The sequence below is a fragment of the Nerophis lumbriciformis genome, linkage group LG10 (genome assembly GCF_033978685.3).
Source record: "Nerophis lumbriciformis linkage group LG10, RoL_Nlum_v2.1, whole genome shotgun sequence".
In the NCBI taxonomy this organism is placed as follows: Eukaryota; Metazoa; Chordata; class Actinopteri; order Syngnathiformes; family Syngnathidae; genus Nerophis; species Nerophis lumbriciformis.
This window is the reverse complement of record NC_084557.2, coordinates 5,371,451-5,388,098: the sequence shown is the minus strand read 5'-3', so window position 1 is coordinate 5,388,098 and position 16,648 is coordinate 5,371,451. Positions and strand designations below refer to the sequence as shown.

Genomic DNA, 16,648 nt, shown 5'->3' with positions numbered 1-16,648 from the left:
TCTTGGTAGAAAACATTTTTGACCTTTTTGCTCAATATGTTGCAAAATATTCTTAAATTAAGTAAATGCTCTTGACATAATGATATGCGCTCGGCATCATGATTTTTTTTTTCATGCTTGAAGTAAGAAATTATTACTTTAAAAAAAGTAGTTTTATACTTGTGAGTGTTGATGACACAGCTTTGCAACTGTTGATATTCTAGTTTCAAGCATGTTTTACTCAATATAGGTCATCAAATCTCAGCAACAAGCTGTAATATCTTACTGAGGGCATTTAGGACCAAAACACTTAAAACAAGTAAAAGACTCTAACATAAAATCTGCTTAGTGAGAAGAATGATCTTATCAGACAGAAAATAAGCAAATATCACCCTTATTTGAGATATTTCATCTCACTTAGATTTCAGTTTTTGCAGTGTAGAAGCTTTGAATATCTTAAAATGTGAAATTCTGTGGCAATGTCATTTTTGACCACAGCCGCAGTCGCTATGTAGAGTGGCGCTTTCCATCGTTTTCAGCCGACTGCATTGCAAAATTACATATAAACACACCCTGCCCTTTCCTCTCACATGAGATTCACCCAGGAGTGGGTTCATAAGAATCCCTTTCCTGCTGTAGGCGAGTGCAAGCAAAGGTGGTGTTCATCTTTCAACATAAACATCATTCATTGACTAAAGTAGTTATATTTTAACTCACAACTACATCTTTACAACCTAAACATTCATTGTATTCACTCTCTTTTCCAACTCAGACCTGCAAACGTTTCCCTTGGGGAAACTCACATATTTTGCCCCTTTTCACCCCTGTATTTTCCCAGTACTGTCATTTTCATGGGGGGAAACAATCCTCTTCTGTCCAAGCTTCCATTCAGCTCGGCAACATTTATACAAGATATCTTGTGTACTGTGTGGTTTACAGCAGGGATGTCAAAGTGGTTTTCATTGAGGGCCACATGGCAGTTATGGCTTGTAACAGTGTATGAATTTGCCTCTGGATTTCATTATTAATTATATCCATTGTTTTAAGTAGACTCTCCATTTTACAGTATACTTTACATTTACAAAATTTTACTGGAAAATAGTGTTTTTTTAATTTATTACAACATTTTACGGTAAATGGAAAACAGTGACGTGCGGTGAGGTTGATGGCTGGTGAGGCACTGACTTCATCACAGTCAGATTTACAAACATATGAACCCTAAAGAGTATCTTATTCACCATTTGATTGGCAGCAGTTAACGGTTTATGTTTAAAAGCTCATACCAGCATTCTTCCCTGCTTGGCACTCAGCATCAAGGGTTGGAATTGGGGGTTAAATCACCAAAAATGATTCCCGGGCGCGGCGCCGCTGCTGCCCACTGCTCCCCTCACCTCCCAGGGGGTGATCAAGGGGATGGGTCAAATGCAGAGGACAAATTTCATTACACCTAGTGTGTGTGTGACAATCATTGGTACTTTAACTTAACTTTAACTTTACACATACAAACTGTAGCACACAAAAAAGCACATTTAATAAAAAAAAACGTTATTATGGTCTTACCTTTACTTAGAAATTAAGTCCATGCGCCACAACTAAAGCCCTCACTTAAACTTTCCACGTGCAAGATTGAATCTATTTAAAAAAGTGTAACCGAGGGTTTATAAATGTCGCCTATACTGTATGAAACTACAAAATAACAAACACGGAGGCTCCAGTTTACACGAGGACCACTTTATTTACCTTCTTTCAAAAACCTCCGCAACGTGACATCACTTCCGCTCTTAGCGCCTTCAAAATAAGAGCTCAAGGCATATACTGTATAACAGCGCATAACAGGAACTTAACATCACAAAGAGGAAAGCCCATGAAAATAGGTTACAAAAGTTATTTAATAAGAAGCCAAAAAGTGCAAAAACAATAATGTTCGTGTTGGAGGAGTTGTGAATTAGGTACATCTGCAGTCTGCAGGTGTATCTAATGTTGTGTCCCTGCAGTCATTCACAACTCCTCCAACACCAACATTATTGTTTTTGCACTTTTTGGCTTCTTATGAAATATTTTTTTTAAATAGATTCAATCTTGCACGTGGAAAGTTTAAGTGTGGGCTTTAGTTGATATAACAATTCTACGGCGGGGGTGCAGGAGGCGAGCCTCAGCCAGTGCGTCTTTTGCAGCCGTTTTATGATCGCTCAGCACAAGAAATACTTTACACACATACAGTTGTTGACAAAATACACTGTACATTATATACCTCAGCTAACTAAACTATGGAAATGTATAATATAGTTCATATAGCAATACAGTCTCACTGCACAGCAGGCCAGCAGTTAGCCGAGTCATTGCGCAATCCATGTTGAGGCACTGAGTGACGTGCCTCAACTGGCTGCTGTTCACCGCACCGTCTCTTCTCAGTATTTGAACGGCAAATGTGAAAATTCAGCGATTTTGAATAAAAATAATCTAAAACTGGTGAAGTTAAATGGAAAATAACTTTATAGTATAATCACTGGATACATATAACAATTTAATTTTTTTTTTTTCTTTTTACTTTTTTTTTCTTCTTCTTCTCACCTGCCTCTAGTGACTGCACGTCACTGATGGAAAAACAGTACCACTGTTTTTTGGGGTGGGGGTTTACAGAAAAAGCTGGCAGCTTAGTTGCCAGAATGTTTGTGTTAAAGTGACATTGGTTTTTACAACATTATGTTGTTCATGGAAAAACTGTACAAGTTCTTTTTTTATTTTGGCAACTTAGCTGCCAGTTTTTCTACCGTAAAAACAAATGCACCGTCTTTCCATTTACAGTAATGCACCGTTAAAAACAACAACCCTAGATTTTGCAGTCAAAAACTGGCAGCTCAGTCAACAGAATTTTAACCCAATTTTTTATTTATTTACAGTAGTATGCTGTAAAGAACAACTTAAATTGAATTGTTATTTTTCATGAATTTGATGGGTAGTTTGCTGTAAGGTTAAGTATTTTAAATTATTTTTATTTAGACAAAAACATGATAGGCTCCAGCAACCCCCGCGACCCCAAGAGGGACAAGCGGTAGAAAATGGATGGATGGATGTTTGGTAGAAGTATGATAATATACTGTAATATTTGTTGCAATATTGTATACTATTAAAGTTTGAAAGGTATGCAATTTCAAGCAGTACATATATTTTTTTCTGTCAAAATGAAAAAAAATCAATTACATTTAGTGAGAAAATATATTGAAATTTAACACTTGACAGATAAAATGATGTTTTTAAGTACTAAACCTGTCAAGACATGGACTATGGTGTGTTTGTTTTCCCGAGATGCAAGTAAAGCTGGACTGGTCATGGCGTGAAGGTAAATACATATTTATTTATATTTATTTATAACACTCAAAGGAACAAAAAGCGCGCTCAAGGCGGATGTACAAACTTGACTAACGAAACAAAAAGACTTGCACGTGGGCAAAAACTGTGAACAATGAAACAAAAACACTAACTGTGGCATTAATACATACTTGCCAACCTTGAGACCTCCGATTTTGGGAGGTGGGGGTGGGGGCGTGGTCGGGGGTGGGGCGTGGTTAAGATATACATATATATATATATATATATATAAGAAATACTTGACTTTCAGTGAATTCTAGCTATATATATATATTTTTTATTACATATATATATATATATATATATATATATATATATATATATATATATATAAAAGAAATACTTGAATTTCAGTGTTCATTTATTTACACATATACACACACATAACACTCATCTACTCATTGTTGAGTTAAGGGTTGAATTGTCCATCCTTGTTCTATTCTCTGTCACTATTTCAGAACACACACATTATACAAATATACATTATAAAATCAATAAGAAAACGGGAGCTCTAATTTGGGAGTCTGAATTAGGATCAGAAGTTCCTATATAAACATTGCGCATTCACGTCGCCTTTTTGTATTGATTACTGCAGCTGTGCACTGGATTCATTCACAAATACAAACTACAACTCACAAACACTTTAGAGTTTTAGAGTTAGAGACTTTAGGTGATAGCATTCAATTGGGAAGAAACGCCCTACTGCCCCCTACTGACCAATGTGAATACTGATAAATGTGTAATGACAGCTCCAAAAACGAATTCAAACCACAAAATAAAATAAATAAATCAACACAAAAATGTGACACATTATGGGCGGGTCACATATGCATGTACAGTAGATGGCAGTATTGTCCTGTTTAAAAGTGTCACAACATTGCTGTTTACGGCAGACGAACTGCTTTACGGTAGATGAAAACTTGACTGCTGTTGTTGTGTGTTGTTACCGCGCTGGGAGGACGTTAATGAAACTGCCTAACAATAAACCCACATAAGAAACCAAGAACTCGCCCTTGATCATTAGCTGTTTATATTGAGGGAAAGCGGACGTGTGAACAGGCTGTCAACACGTCACTCAGGTCTGCATGGAGCTGGAGGGGGTGTGGCCTCCAGCTCCGCCTGAATTTCGGGAGATTTTCGGGAGAAAATTTGTCCCGGGAGGTTTTCGGGAGAGGCGCTGAATTTCGGGAGTCTCCCGGAAAATCCGGGAGGGTTGGCAAGTATGCATTAATAAACAAAAAACTTACTTGGCATGGACTATGAAGTGCGCAGAGGTAAAAGTGTGACAGGGGTATGAATCCGGGATTTCGCCAGAACGACGATCTGAAAACAATGAACTTAAATACTACCGACATGATTAACGAAAACAGGTGCGTGACTCAAAACGTGAAACAGGTGCGTGACGTGACAGGTGAAAACTAATGGGTTGCTGTGGTGACAAAACAAAAAGTGCACAAAAAGTCCAAAAACAAAACCGAACATGACTAAAACAAAACATGATCACACAGACATGACAAAACCGGTACTTTAAAAAATCAAAACTCTGCCTTTTTATGACCTTTTTTGTGACATTGAAATTATTATACTTGTATATATTTATGTAGGTTTGCATGTATAATTTACAGTTGTATATTTACCCTGATTTATATACTGTATGTATATTCATATGTGTTCTGTTAATGTTTGTTGTACTTTGTGTGTATGGTGAAGCAGGAAAAAAAACACCAAAAAAGTGACAAAAGACAGATAAGTTGTTAAAAATATACATGAATAATACTTTCCCCCTTTTCATTGTTTTCTAAACTGATAATTTTAAGGAAAAATCAATATTTTACGTGGTCCTGGCATCCTGAGAATATCCTACTCCCAGCATATCTTGTTGAGTTTTCTGCTCTCCCCCAAATTTAAAGGAAGTACAAATCGATTCATTTTGCCTATAAATATATAAAGTACAGGCCAAAAGTTTGGACACACCTTCTCATTCAATCTTTATTTTCACGACTATTTACATTGTAGATTGTCACATCAAAACTATGAATGAACACATGTGGAGTTATGTACTTAACAAAAAAAAGGTGAAATAACTGAAAACATGTTTTATATTCTAGTTTCTTCAAAATAGCCATTCATTACCATGAATTGATTAACGTGGACCCCGACTTAAACAAGTTGGAAAAACTTATTGGGGTGTTACCATTTAGTTGTCAATTGTACGGAATATGTACTAATAAAAGTTTCAATCACTCAATCAATCAATCAGCCACCCTTTGCTCTGATTACTGCTTTGCACACTCTTGGCATTCTCTCCATGAGCTTGAAGAGGTAGTCACTTGAAATGGTTTTCATTACACAGGTGTGCCTTATCAGGTTTGATTAGTGCAGGGGTCGGCAACCCAAAATGTTGAAAGAGCCATATTGGACCAAAAATACAAAAACAAATCTGTCTGGAGCCGCAAAAAATTAAAAGCCATATTACATACAGATAGTGTGTCATGAGATATACATTGAATTAAGAGGACTTAAAGGAAACTAAATGAGCTCAAATATAGCTACAAATGAGCAGTGTTGGGTTAGTTACTGAAAACCAGTAACTAGTTACAGTTACTAGTTACTTTATTTCAAAAGTAACTCAGTTACTAACTCAGTTACTTACACCAAAAAGTAATGCGTTACTGTGAAAAGTAACTATTTAGTTACCGTACTTCTTTTTTTCTTCTTCTTTTTTTAAAGCTCCCATTAATGCCCTTTTTGTCTTCATTTCAGTACTGTTATTGCACTGGAGAATAATACAATCTGTTGATCAACTTGACATGCATTTTTATTTTCCTTTTAACATAATTAATGAAAAACAGTGCAACATAAAAAGGCATTCCTCCTTTCTTTAAACTTGGACCAATGACCATTAATAAAAAAACAAGTTTAAGTGCAACATAAGAAGAAACATCATCTTCCTTGAAACATAGGTAGTGAAATAAAGCCTGACATCTGGAGTGATGCTGCTGTCTTCCACACTTGGAGCCATGGATTGTAGACTACTTGTTTTCAGTGGCAGGATCATTGACACAGATGGTGAAGTTTCAGTGCTCAGTAGAGATGGAACACTTTTGAGGGATTTAAGCACCTGGAGGACCTCATCTGCCACTCTCACATCATCATCAGACAGGGTGACATTTGTCTTCAGGGTGTTGTGGGTCAATGCAGAGTATATAGCTGCCTGCTGCTCCAACATATCATAAGTGGAGTTCCACCTCGTTGGGACATCATGTATGAGCAGGCAGCTTTAGCATTTCTTGCTTTGTCTTAAGCACATGAGCAGCTGTTGTGCTTGGGTGGAAGTAAGAAACCTTCCTGATCCTCCCAAAGAGGCGCTCCATCCTATTGACTGAGATTCCCTTCTGTGATGCCAAATTCACTACATGTGCAAAACACCTATCTGTGGTCCCAGTCCTGCCTCATTCTCTGTAATTATTTGATTTTTGGCATTATCACGTGTGACTGGGATATCTTTATCTTCCAGTCCTCCACTGCTTGTGTCAGTACCTGCGCAAGGTGACTCTCGTAGAGGGGGCGTGTCTTCTCATCTCCCAGTCTGCTGTGATGAAGTGAGCGCTTATAGTTCCGCTGGACGTCCACCCGTCTGTCATGAGCGCAACAGCTGATGCTCGGGATAGTTCATCCACAACTTTTTTCTTCTCCTGCTCATAAAGATCTGGCACAATCTTATTGCTGAAGTGGGTGCGCGACGGGATGTCGTAACGTGGTTCAAGCACGTTCAGCATGTGTTTAAAACCCTCGTTTTGCACAACCGAGTCTGCACTTATAAACACACCGATTCAATGGCGCTGGGCGTTCAAGCTCCTCCGTTATTGCGCTCGCCATGACCACGCTGTGTGTGGACTGAACGTGACAACAACTTGTGTGCCTCCCCCCCCCCGTAGCGCTTCTGTTTCTAGCCGATACTACATCAAAAGTAACGTAAAATAACGCAGTAACGCATCATGTAGTAACGGTAACTAAATTACTGAATAAAAAAAAATAACGCGTTAGATTACTAGTTACCGCCGAAACTAACGGCGTTACAGTAACGAGTTACTTTGTAACGCGTTAGTCCCAACACTGCAAATGAGGCATAATGATGCAATATGTACATATAGCTAGCCTAAATAGCATGTTAGCATCGATTAGCTTGCAGTCATGCAGTGACCAAATATGTCTGATTAGCACTCCACACAAGTCAATAACATCAACAAAACTCACCTTTGTGGATTCATGCACAACGTTAAAAGCTTGGTGGACAAAACGAGACAGAAAAAGAAGTGGCATAAAACACGTCCTAGAAAGTCTGAGGTTATACATGTAAACAAACTACGGTGAGTTCAAGGACCGCCAAAATTAGTAGGACAAAACGGCGCTCGCCAAATACCGTACTCGAATCAGTGAAGCATGTTTAATATAAACAGTGTGCTTTATAACAATTAGGGAGGTTTGTGTCATGTTTGTCCTCCTACAGAAACCATATTAAAACAAAAATATATCTTTTTCCCCGCATTTTTTTCCATTTTTCATACATTTTTGAAAAAGCTCCAGAGAGCCACTAGGGCGGCGCTAAAGACGGCTCTAGAGCCGTGGGTTGCCGACCCCTGGATTAGTGGAATGTCTTGCTTTATCAATGGGGTTGGGACCATCGGGTGTGTTGTGAATGAGGTGTGTCCAAACTTTTGGACTATACTGTAGCTGAAGTTGTTTTTTATTATTTCTGTATTATTTATTTATTCATGTATTTATTTATTTATTATTTATTTATTGTTTTTTATTTATGCATTTATTTATTTATTATTATTATTTTATTTTTTCATTTTTTGTATTAAGCTGCCGAGCGTTGCCTCAAGTTTTCTGACGTCTCCCACATGAGCCATGCCGACTTAATTAATTAACACAACTTAGGGCAGCACGGTGGGAGAGGGGTTAGTGCGTCTGCCTCACAATACGAAGGTCCTGAGTAGTCGTGAGTTCAATCCCGGCCTCGGGATCTTTCTGTGTGGAGTTTGCGTGTTCTCCCCGTGACTGCGTGGGTTCCCTCCGGGTACTCCGGCTTCCTCCCACCTCCAAAGACATGCACCTGGGGATAGGCCCCTCCCACCTCCAAAGACATTCACCTGGGGATAGGCCCCTCCCACCTCCAAAGACATGCACCTGGGGATAGGCCCCTCCCACCTCCAAAGACATGCACCTGGGGATAGGTTGATTGGCAACACTAAATGGGCCCTAGTGTGTGAATGTGAGTGTGAATGTTGTCTGTCTATCTGTGTTGGCCCTGTGATGAGGTGGTGACTTGTCCAGGGTGTACCCCGCCTTCCGCCCGATTGTAGCTGAGATAGGCTCCAGCGCCCCCCGCGACCCCAAAGGGAATAAGCGGTAGAAAATGGATGGATGGATGGATGGAATTTTTTAGTTTTTTGCCACTTTCTTGCTTCATCCCCCCCTTTCATCCCAAAGTTTGACCTCATTGTGTGATTTAAATTGATCGTGTTATTAGAAATCCCTTCATATTGTTCTGAATGTCTCCACCCAAGACAATATCATATCCTGATTAGCTTTTCTAGTAAAGGTAGGCGCTGCATTTTCCAGATTTCTTTGTTTTGTTTTACTGCAAGATGCCCCGTTTAAACTGCCCTGCCACTAATGGAGTAACTAAGCCTTGAATGGGGGACTAATACCTTTTTGAGTTTAACATGTTCGTTCGAAGTGTACGTACAAAAGCCAAAAGCAGTGAAGTTGTCACGTTGTGTAAATGATAAATAAAAAAGAGAATACAATGATTTGCAAATCCTTTTCAACTTATATTCATTTGAATAGACTGCAAAGACGAGATATTTCATGTTCACACTGAGAAACTTCCTTTTTTTTTTCAAATAATCATGAACTTAAATTTAATGGCAGCAACACATTGCAAAAAAGTTGTCACATTGCCATTTTTACCACTGTGTTACATGGCCTTTCCTTTTAACAACCCTCAGTAAAGGTTTGGGAACTGAGGAGACACATTTTTGAAGTGGAATTCGTTCCCATTCTTGCTTTAAGTTGTTCAACAGTCCGGGGGTCTCTCTGGTATTTTAGGCTTCATAATGCAGCACACATTTTCAATGGGAGACAGGTCTGGACTACAGGCAGGCCAGTCTAGTACCCGCACTCTTTTACTATGAAGCCACGTTGTTGTAACTCGTGGCTTGGCATTGTCTTGCTGAAATAAGCAGGGGCGTCCATGATAACATTTCTTGGATGGCAACATATGTTGCTCCAAAACCTGTATGTACCTTTCAGCAGCATAGCTCGGTTGGTAGAGCGGCCGTGCCAGCAACTTGAGGGTTGCAGGTTCGATTCCCACTTCCGCCATCCTAGTCACTGCCGTTGTGTCCTTGGGCAAGACACTTTACCCACCTGCTCCCAGTGTCACCCACACTGGTTTAAATGTAACTTAGATATTGGGTTTCACTATGTAAAGCGCTTTGAGTCACTAGAGAAAAGCGCTATATAAATATAATTCACTTCACTTCACAATGGTGCCTTCACAGATGTGTAAGTTACCCATGCCTTGGGCACTAATACACCCCCATACCATCACACATGCTGGCTTTTATACTTTGCGCCTATAACAGTCCGGGTGGTTCTTTTCCTCTTTGGTCCGGAGGACACCACGTCCACAGTTTCCAAAAACAATTTGAAATGTGGACTCGTCAGACCACAGAACACTTTCCCACTTTGCATCAGTCCATCTTAGATGAGTTTCTGGGCGTTGTTGATAAATGGCTTTGGCTTTGCATAGTAGTGAAGTGAATTATATTTATATAGCGCTTTTCTCTAGTGACTCAAAGCGCTTTACATAGTGAAACCCAATATCTAAGTTACATTTAAACCAGTGTGGGTGGCACTGGGAGCAGGTGGGTAGAGTGTCTTGCCCAAGGACACAACGGCAGCAACTAGGATGGCAGAAGCGGGGATTGAACCTGCAACCCTCAAGTTGCTGGCACGGTCGCTCTACCAACCGAGCTATACCGTATTTAGTATATTTAGTAGAGTTTTAACTTGCACTTACAGATGTAGTGACCAACTGTAGTTACTGACAGTGATTTTCTGAAGTGTTCCTGAGCCCATGTGGTGATATCCTTTACACACTGATGGCGCTTTTTGATGCAGTACCACCTGAGGGATCCAAGGTCTGTAATATCATGGCTTACGTGCAGTGATTTCTCCAGATTCTCTGAACCTTTTCATGATATTACGGAGCGTAGATGGTTAAATCCCTAAATTCCTTGCAGAAGCTGGTTGAGAAATGTTGTTTTTAAACATTTTGCTCAGGCATTTGTAGACAAAGTGGTGACCCTCGCCCCGTCCTTGTTTGTGAATGACTGAGCATTTCATGGAAGCTGCTTTTATACCCAATCATGGCACCCACCTGTTCCCAATTAGCCTGTTCACCTGGGGGATGTTCCAAATAAGTCTTTGATGAGCATTCCTCAACTTTCTCACTCTTTTTTTGCCACTTGTGCTAGCTTTTTTGAAACATGTTGCAGGCATCAAATTCCAAATGAGCTAATATTTGCAAAAAACTTCACCAGTGTGAACATTAACTATCTTGTCTTTGCAGTCTATTCAATTGGATATAAGTTGAAAAGGATTTGCAAATCATTGTATTCTCTTTTTATTTACCATTTACACAACGTGACAACTTCACTGTTTTTGGGGTTTGTACTTGTGTGAGTTCTGATAGCTTTTACATTTGTATTGCACTGTTTCCAACTACTACAAGAATCATTTTTAACAGCTTTGCCGGTGTGTCTGAATAACAATGTTACATTTTTGTTGCCATGTTTTTGAGTGCTGTGTAGAGTTGGCTAAAAACACTAAGATTGTAACAAGCTTGATTATTAACAGTTCAGACTTGTGTGCAGTGCAACTAACACCAGCTTTTCCATACATTTGTCAACAGAGAAACTGTCCCATGCTAAAGAAGAGAACCTTGATATGCACCAGATGTTGGACCAGACTCTAATGGAACTGAATAATTTGTGAAAACGCGGTCTGACCCCGACTTGCACTGTGGTTTTTTGCTTCTTCTTTTTTTTTGTACTTGCACCTTTGCTACCCCGTCAACCTGTACCTTGCCCACGGTGCAGATGCTGTTTGTGTTGCACCGTCCTGCCTTCAGTGGAACCAAGGAGCTAAGGGAAGTAAAGCTTAACCATTCCCTCTGATGTCGCCCACAGTGAGAAGCATGATTGATAAATTGTCCTCGGGTGACGTTGCACGTGACAAAGATTGTCTGCTACATCGCATACATGTCTTCTCTTCCACTTTCATTTTTGCACATACCAAAGGACAAAGTGGAGAAATTTAGCACTTAAGTCAACCTCACGATAATGCCTTTTCTGCATTCTGTTAGAAGCATAGATGCTGCACTTCTTTAACAAAAAAAAAAAAAAAAAAGTAAATATTTTGGTGCTAGTGTATTCATCTTTAGGCATTACTATATATTGTTTTGGTAAGTTTCTTCATTTTGTCGGTCCTGTATTTGGTTGTGCATTGTTTTAGCATTTTTAATGGTGATGTTTCAAATGTTTATATTTGAAATGTAAAAAAAAAAAAAAAAAGAATTAAATTAAAGCACGTTTTGAAAGCTTTTTAATTTTGGGCTGTATACATATACGTGTGTGTGTGTGTGTATATACATATACGTGTGTGTGTGTGTGTATATATATATATATATATATATATATATATATATATATATATATATATATATATATATATATATATATATATATATATATATATATATATATTAGAGATGCGCGGATAGGCAATTATTTCATCCGCAACCGCATCACAAAAGTCGTCAACCATCCGCATCCACCCGAACTAACATTTAATCAAACCCGCACCCGCCCGTTGTTATATATCTAATATAGACGATGCAAGGCATTAGTGAGGTTATAAAGCTTTTGCCTGTTAAAGAAAGGAGACTGATCCAATGGAGCAGAGACATTCAATGCGTGCCACGCTGTCACGGCCCAGACGCACACCAGTGCGCAATCATCTGGGAGCCGCGCTGAGCGCACCTCCAAGCACGTGGAGGTGCGATGTCCCTCGCACCCGCGGCGGCTCCACCAGGGCTCGCGCCCGAGGCTTCAGCGCGCACCGCGGCGGCCATCCTACTCGTCGCGGCCTAGCCCTCGCGGCTCTCGCTGTCGGCGACGGCCGGGTATGGGCCCGACGCTCCAGCGCCATCCATTTTCAGGGCTAGTTGATTCGACAGGTGGGTTGTTACACACTCCTTAGCGGGTTCCGACTTCCATGGCCACCGTCCTGCTGTCTATATCAACCAACACCTTTTCTGGGGTCTGATGAGCGTCGGCATCGGGCGCCTTAACCCGGCGTTCGGTTCATCCCGCAGCGCCAGTTCTGCTTACCAAAAGTGGCCCACTCGGCTCATCAGGGTGAGCCCCACCCCTTTCGTGAGCGCACTGCACGCGGAGTGACCCCTGTTACGCGCCCCCGGCAACGGGGGTGGCGGGCAGGTAAGCTGCGCGGGCGGAGCGCGCGGAGTGACCCCTGTTACGAGCCCCCGGCCACGGGGGTGGCGGGCAGGTAAGCTGCTTACCTGCTGCGCGTGACGCCGGCCGCGGCGGGGTGTCGGTGCGGTGGGCGCGGTGGTGACCCTGGACGTGCGTCGGGCCCTTCTCGCGGATCACCTCAGCTACGGCTCCCGGTGGGGCCCTCTCGGGGGAAGGGGCCTCGGTCCCAGACCCCGGCGAGGCGTCCCTTCTCCGCTCCGTAAAAGTGTCCATCTCTTTTTTTTTTCTTCTTCTGTTGTGGCATATGCTGCAGGTGCCTGCTCGTTTTTCGTATGTGGGTAACAACATTTAACTATGTATATATATTTCCGAATTGGTTTAACTGCCACCCGCCTGAATCTATTTAAAATCTAATTTTTTTTTATTTCAACCGCCCGACCCGCGGATAAAATCTAATTTTTTTTTATTTCAACCGCCCGACCCGCGGATAATCCGCGGACTCCGCGGTTGTGTCCGCAAACCGCGTATCTCTAATATATATATATATATATATATATATATGAACAATGTAAAGTACTAGAAACAGTAAAACACGTTTTTTTGGAATGTACTAAATATAATATAGAAAGGCTGACTATGACGACTAAACAGGAGGTACTGGGGTTCTAAAGAGCAGGATAAATCATGCCGACACTGAAAATGGAAGGGAAATAGTGTATGATTTTTTTTAATAATACTGGATTCAAGGAGAGATTGTAATGTAATTATAAAATGAAACTGAAGATGGCAGTAATGCAACACAGATGGATGCCAGCTGCCATAAAACTGAAAAGAAGACGACGAAGGAGAGACTGTTTTTTATTTTGTTTTATTTTTTTATTGAACAACAAACATACATTTATAATTCACTCAACAGTCAAGACACTTTGAACAACAAGGAAAGAAAACAAAAGCAAATACAGATAGAGTATTAAATATTAATTTAAAAAAGACAAAAAGGGCTACCTAAATCACTTTAAATGTTTTTGACAAAGATATCAATTTAAGGGCTTTTGTACTCTTAATCATTCTCCAAGATTTGATTTGATAATTGTAAACCATTAAGCCAATTAGAAAATGTAGGCCTTACTTTCATAAAACGACATTTATGTAGAATTGTTTCACCTTGAGCATAATGTTGACAAACGAGAGACTGTCATGTAACTATAAAATGAAACTGAAGATGGCAGTAATGCAACACAGATGGATGCCAGTTGCCGTAAACCTGAAAAGAAGAAGAAGAAGACGAAGGAGCGCATAGACGCAGCATTGGCTGCTGTGACGCGAGAAATTGGGCCGCCATCTTGAAGTGGTGATGAGGAGCCGACGAGCAGCCTAAACTGACAGTTGACAGGTAGGAAACAAAGATGGTGTTCAGCGTTTTCCTGCTCAAATGAGCGGACTGTTGAAAATAGGAATCGGTGGATTACTTTTCACTAGTAAGATTTAACATTAACGTACTATTGGTTGTATTTTGTGAAAATAATATTACCACCAGAGGTGGGTAGTAACGCGCTACATTTACTCCGTTACATCTACTTGAGTAACTTTTGGGATAAATTGTACTTCTAAGAGTAGTTTTAATGCAACATACTTTTACTTTTACTTAAGTATATTTATAGAGAAGGAACGCTACTTTTACTCCGCTACTTTTATCTACATTCAGCTCGCTACTCGCTACTAATTTTTATCGATCTGTTAATGCACGCTTTGTTTGTTTTGGTCTGTCAGACAGACCTTCAAAGTGCCTGCCTTACTAGTGACGTTTCACTTCGTTCCACCAATCAGATGCAGTCACTAGTGACGTTGGACCAATCAAACAGAGCCAGGTGGTCACATGACCTGACTTAAACAAGTTGAAAAACTTATTGGGGTGTTACCATTTAGTGGTCAATTGTACGGAATATGTACTGTACTGTGCAATCTAATAATAAAAGTTCCAATCAATCAATCAAAAGTGTGAAGGAAAAAAGATACTTTTTTATTTCAACCGTACATCCCGTCAAAAGCCTAAAGACTGACCGCACATGAGGACGTTCCTGTCTTCACAATAAAAGTGCCGCTCCATCGCGCCTGCGCTTTCAAAACAAGAGTCTCCGAAAGCCAGCGCAAACAAGCTAGCAATCTACGGAGTTTGACGCCAATATATTTCTTGTAAAGTGTATAAAAACGAATATGAAAGCTGGACAAATAAGATGCCAAAAACCCACCACTTTCATGTGGTATTAGACAGAAAGGAGGAACTTTTCTTCTCCTCCATTTGAAAACGTGGACGTTATCATCACTACTGTCTGATTACAATCAACGCAAGTCATCAGAATCAGGTAATACACCAACTTATATTCTAGTCTTCATGAAAGAAAGGAATCTATATGTGTTAAACATGCATGTATATTCATTAAAACACCTTTAACAGGTAAACAAAAACAGCAAAATAAATACATATAAATAATAAACTGTATATGTATGTATATGTATATATATATATATATATATATATATATATATATATATATATATATATATATGATATAAGTGTGTATGTTACTCATCAGTTACTCAGTACTTGAGTAGTTTTTTCACAACATACTTTTTACTTTTACTCAAGTAAATATTTGGGTGACTACTCCTTACTTTTACTTGAGTAATAAATCTCTAAAGTAACAGTACTCTTACTTGAGTACAATTTCTGGCTACTCTACCCACCTCTGATTACCACAGAGTTGAGAAGGAGCAAAGATCTTCATTAGTACTGAAATCGTAATAGTAACCATAATAATAACCATAATAAAATTCTGAATCTAGTGAAGCAGATTGGTGGTTTTAGCTGATATAAAGACTTTCAGGTGTTTATATATGTTTATGTTTAAGTATTTGGCAGACACTTTTATCCAAAGCCCATCCATCCATCCATCTTCTTCCGCTTATCCGAGGTCGGGTCGCGGGGGCAGCAGCCTAAGCAGGGAAGCCCAGACTTCCCTCTCCCCAGCCACTTCGTCCAGCTCCTCCCGGGGGATCCCGAGGCGTTCCCAGGCCAGCCGGCCGGGAGACATAGTCTTCCCAACGTGTCCTGGGTCTTCCCCGTGGCCTCCTACTGGTCGGACGTGCCCTAAACACCTCCCTAGGGAGGCGCTCGGGTGGCATCCTGACCAAAGCGACATACATAAAAAATACATATAAAACAATCACTGTAAACATGATCATTTAGGGGAAGAATGTAATACAAAATATCAATACAAAGTGTCAAGACAGAATAAACTCTGCTGCTGCAGCAACAGAGATACAGTCTATAGATATATATATATCTAATGTATTCATACATTGTTTATGTAGGATATACGCATGTATATATAACCTAATCATATTGTTTCTTCAATTTAAAAATAGCTGACCGTTTTTCCCCCCTTCTCTGGGATTATATTCCCAGTTTTGATCTCGGACGTCTGGTCACTTATAGCATATAAGAATATTCTATTGCTGTTAAGCAAACTATGAATAATAAAACATGTGTCCTTTATCATAGCTACACGCATGACAAAAAAGCGCGTGAAAATCAGTGGTATTCAGTGAGGTAAGATGAATTAAATGCGCTGAGAGTTCATTGCTCCTGCCAAATGAATTGCACTGAGTGCATGGCTCTGGAGGGAGGTATGGGTATGGTATTTTTTTTAAACTAATTTTTGTCCTAA

The 16,648-nt window shown here is 39.9% G+C and overlaps 1 protein-coding gene across 5 annotated transcripts in view; it reads left to right on the top strand.

Annotated features, from left to right (window-relative positions):
- Window positions 1-12,031, top strand: part of tpm1 (tropomyosin 1 (alpha)) — a 69,455-nt gene extending 57,424 nt beyond the window's left edge. For all 5 annotated transcript variants that reach the window (XM_072913900.1, XM_061970383.2, XM_061970382.2 and 2 more), the window contains one exon: window positions 11,336-12,031. In XM_072913900.1, coding sequence (XP_072770001.1) covers window positions 11,336-11,418 — 83 coding nt within the window. In that variant the 3' untranslated portion in view covers window positions 11,419-12,031. The remainder of the gene's footprint in view (window positions 1-11,335) is intronic.
- Window positions 12,032-16,648: the final 4,617 nt, after the last annotated feature.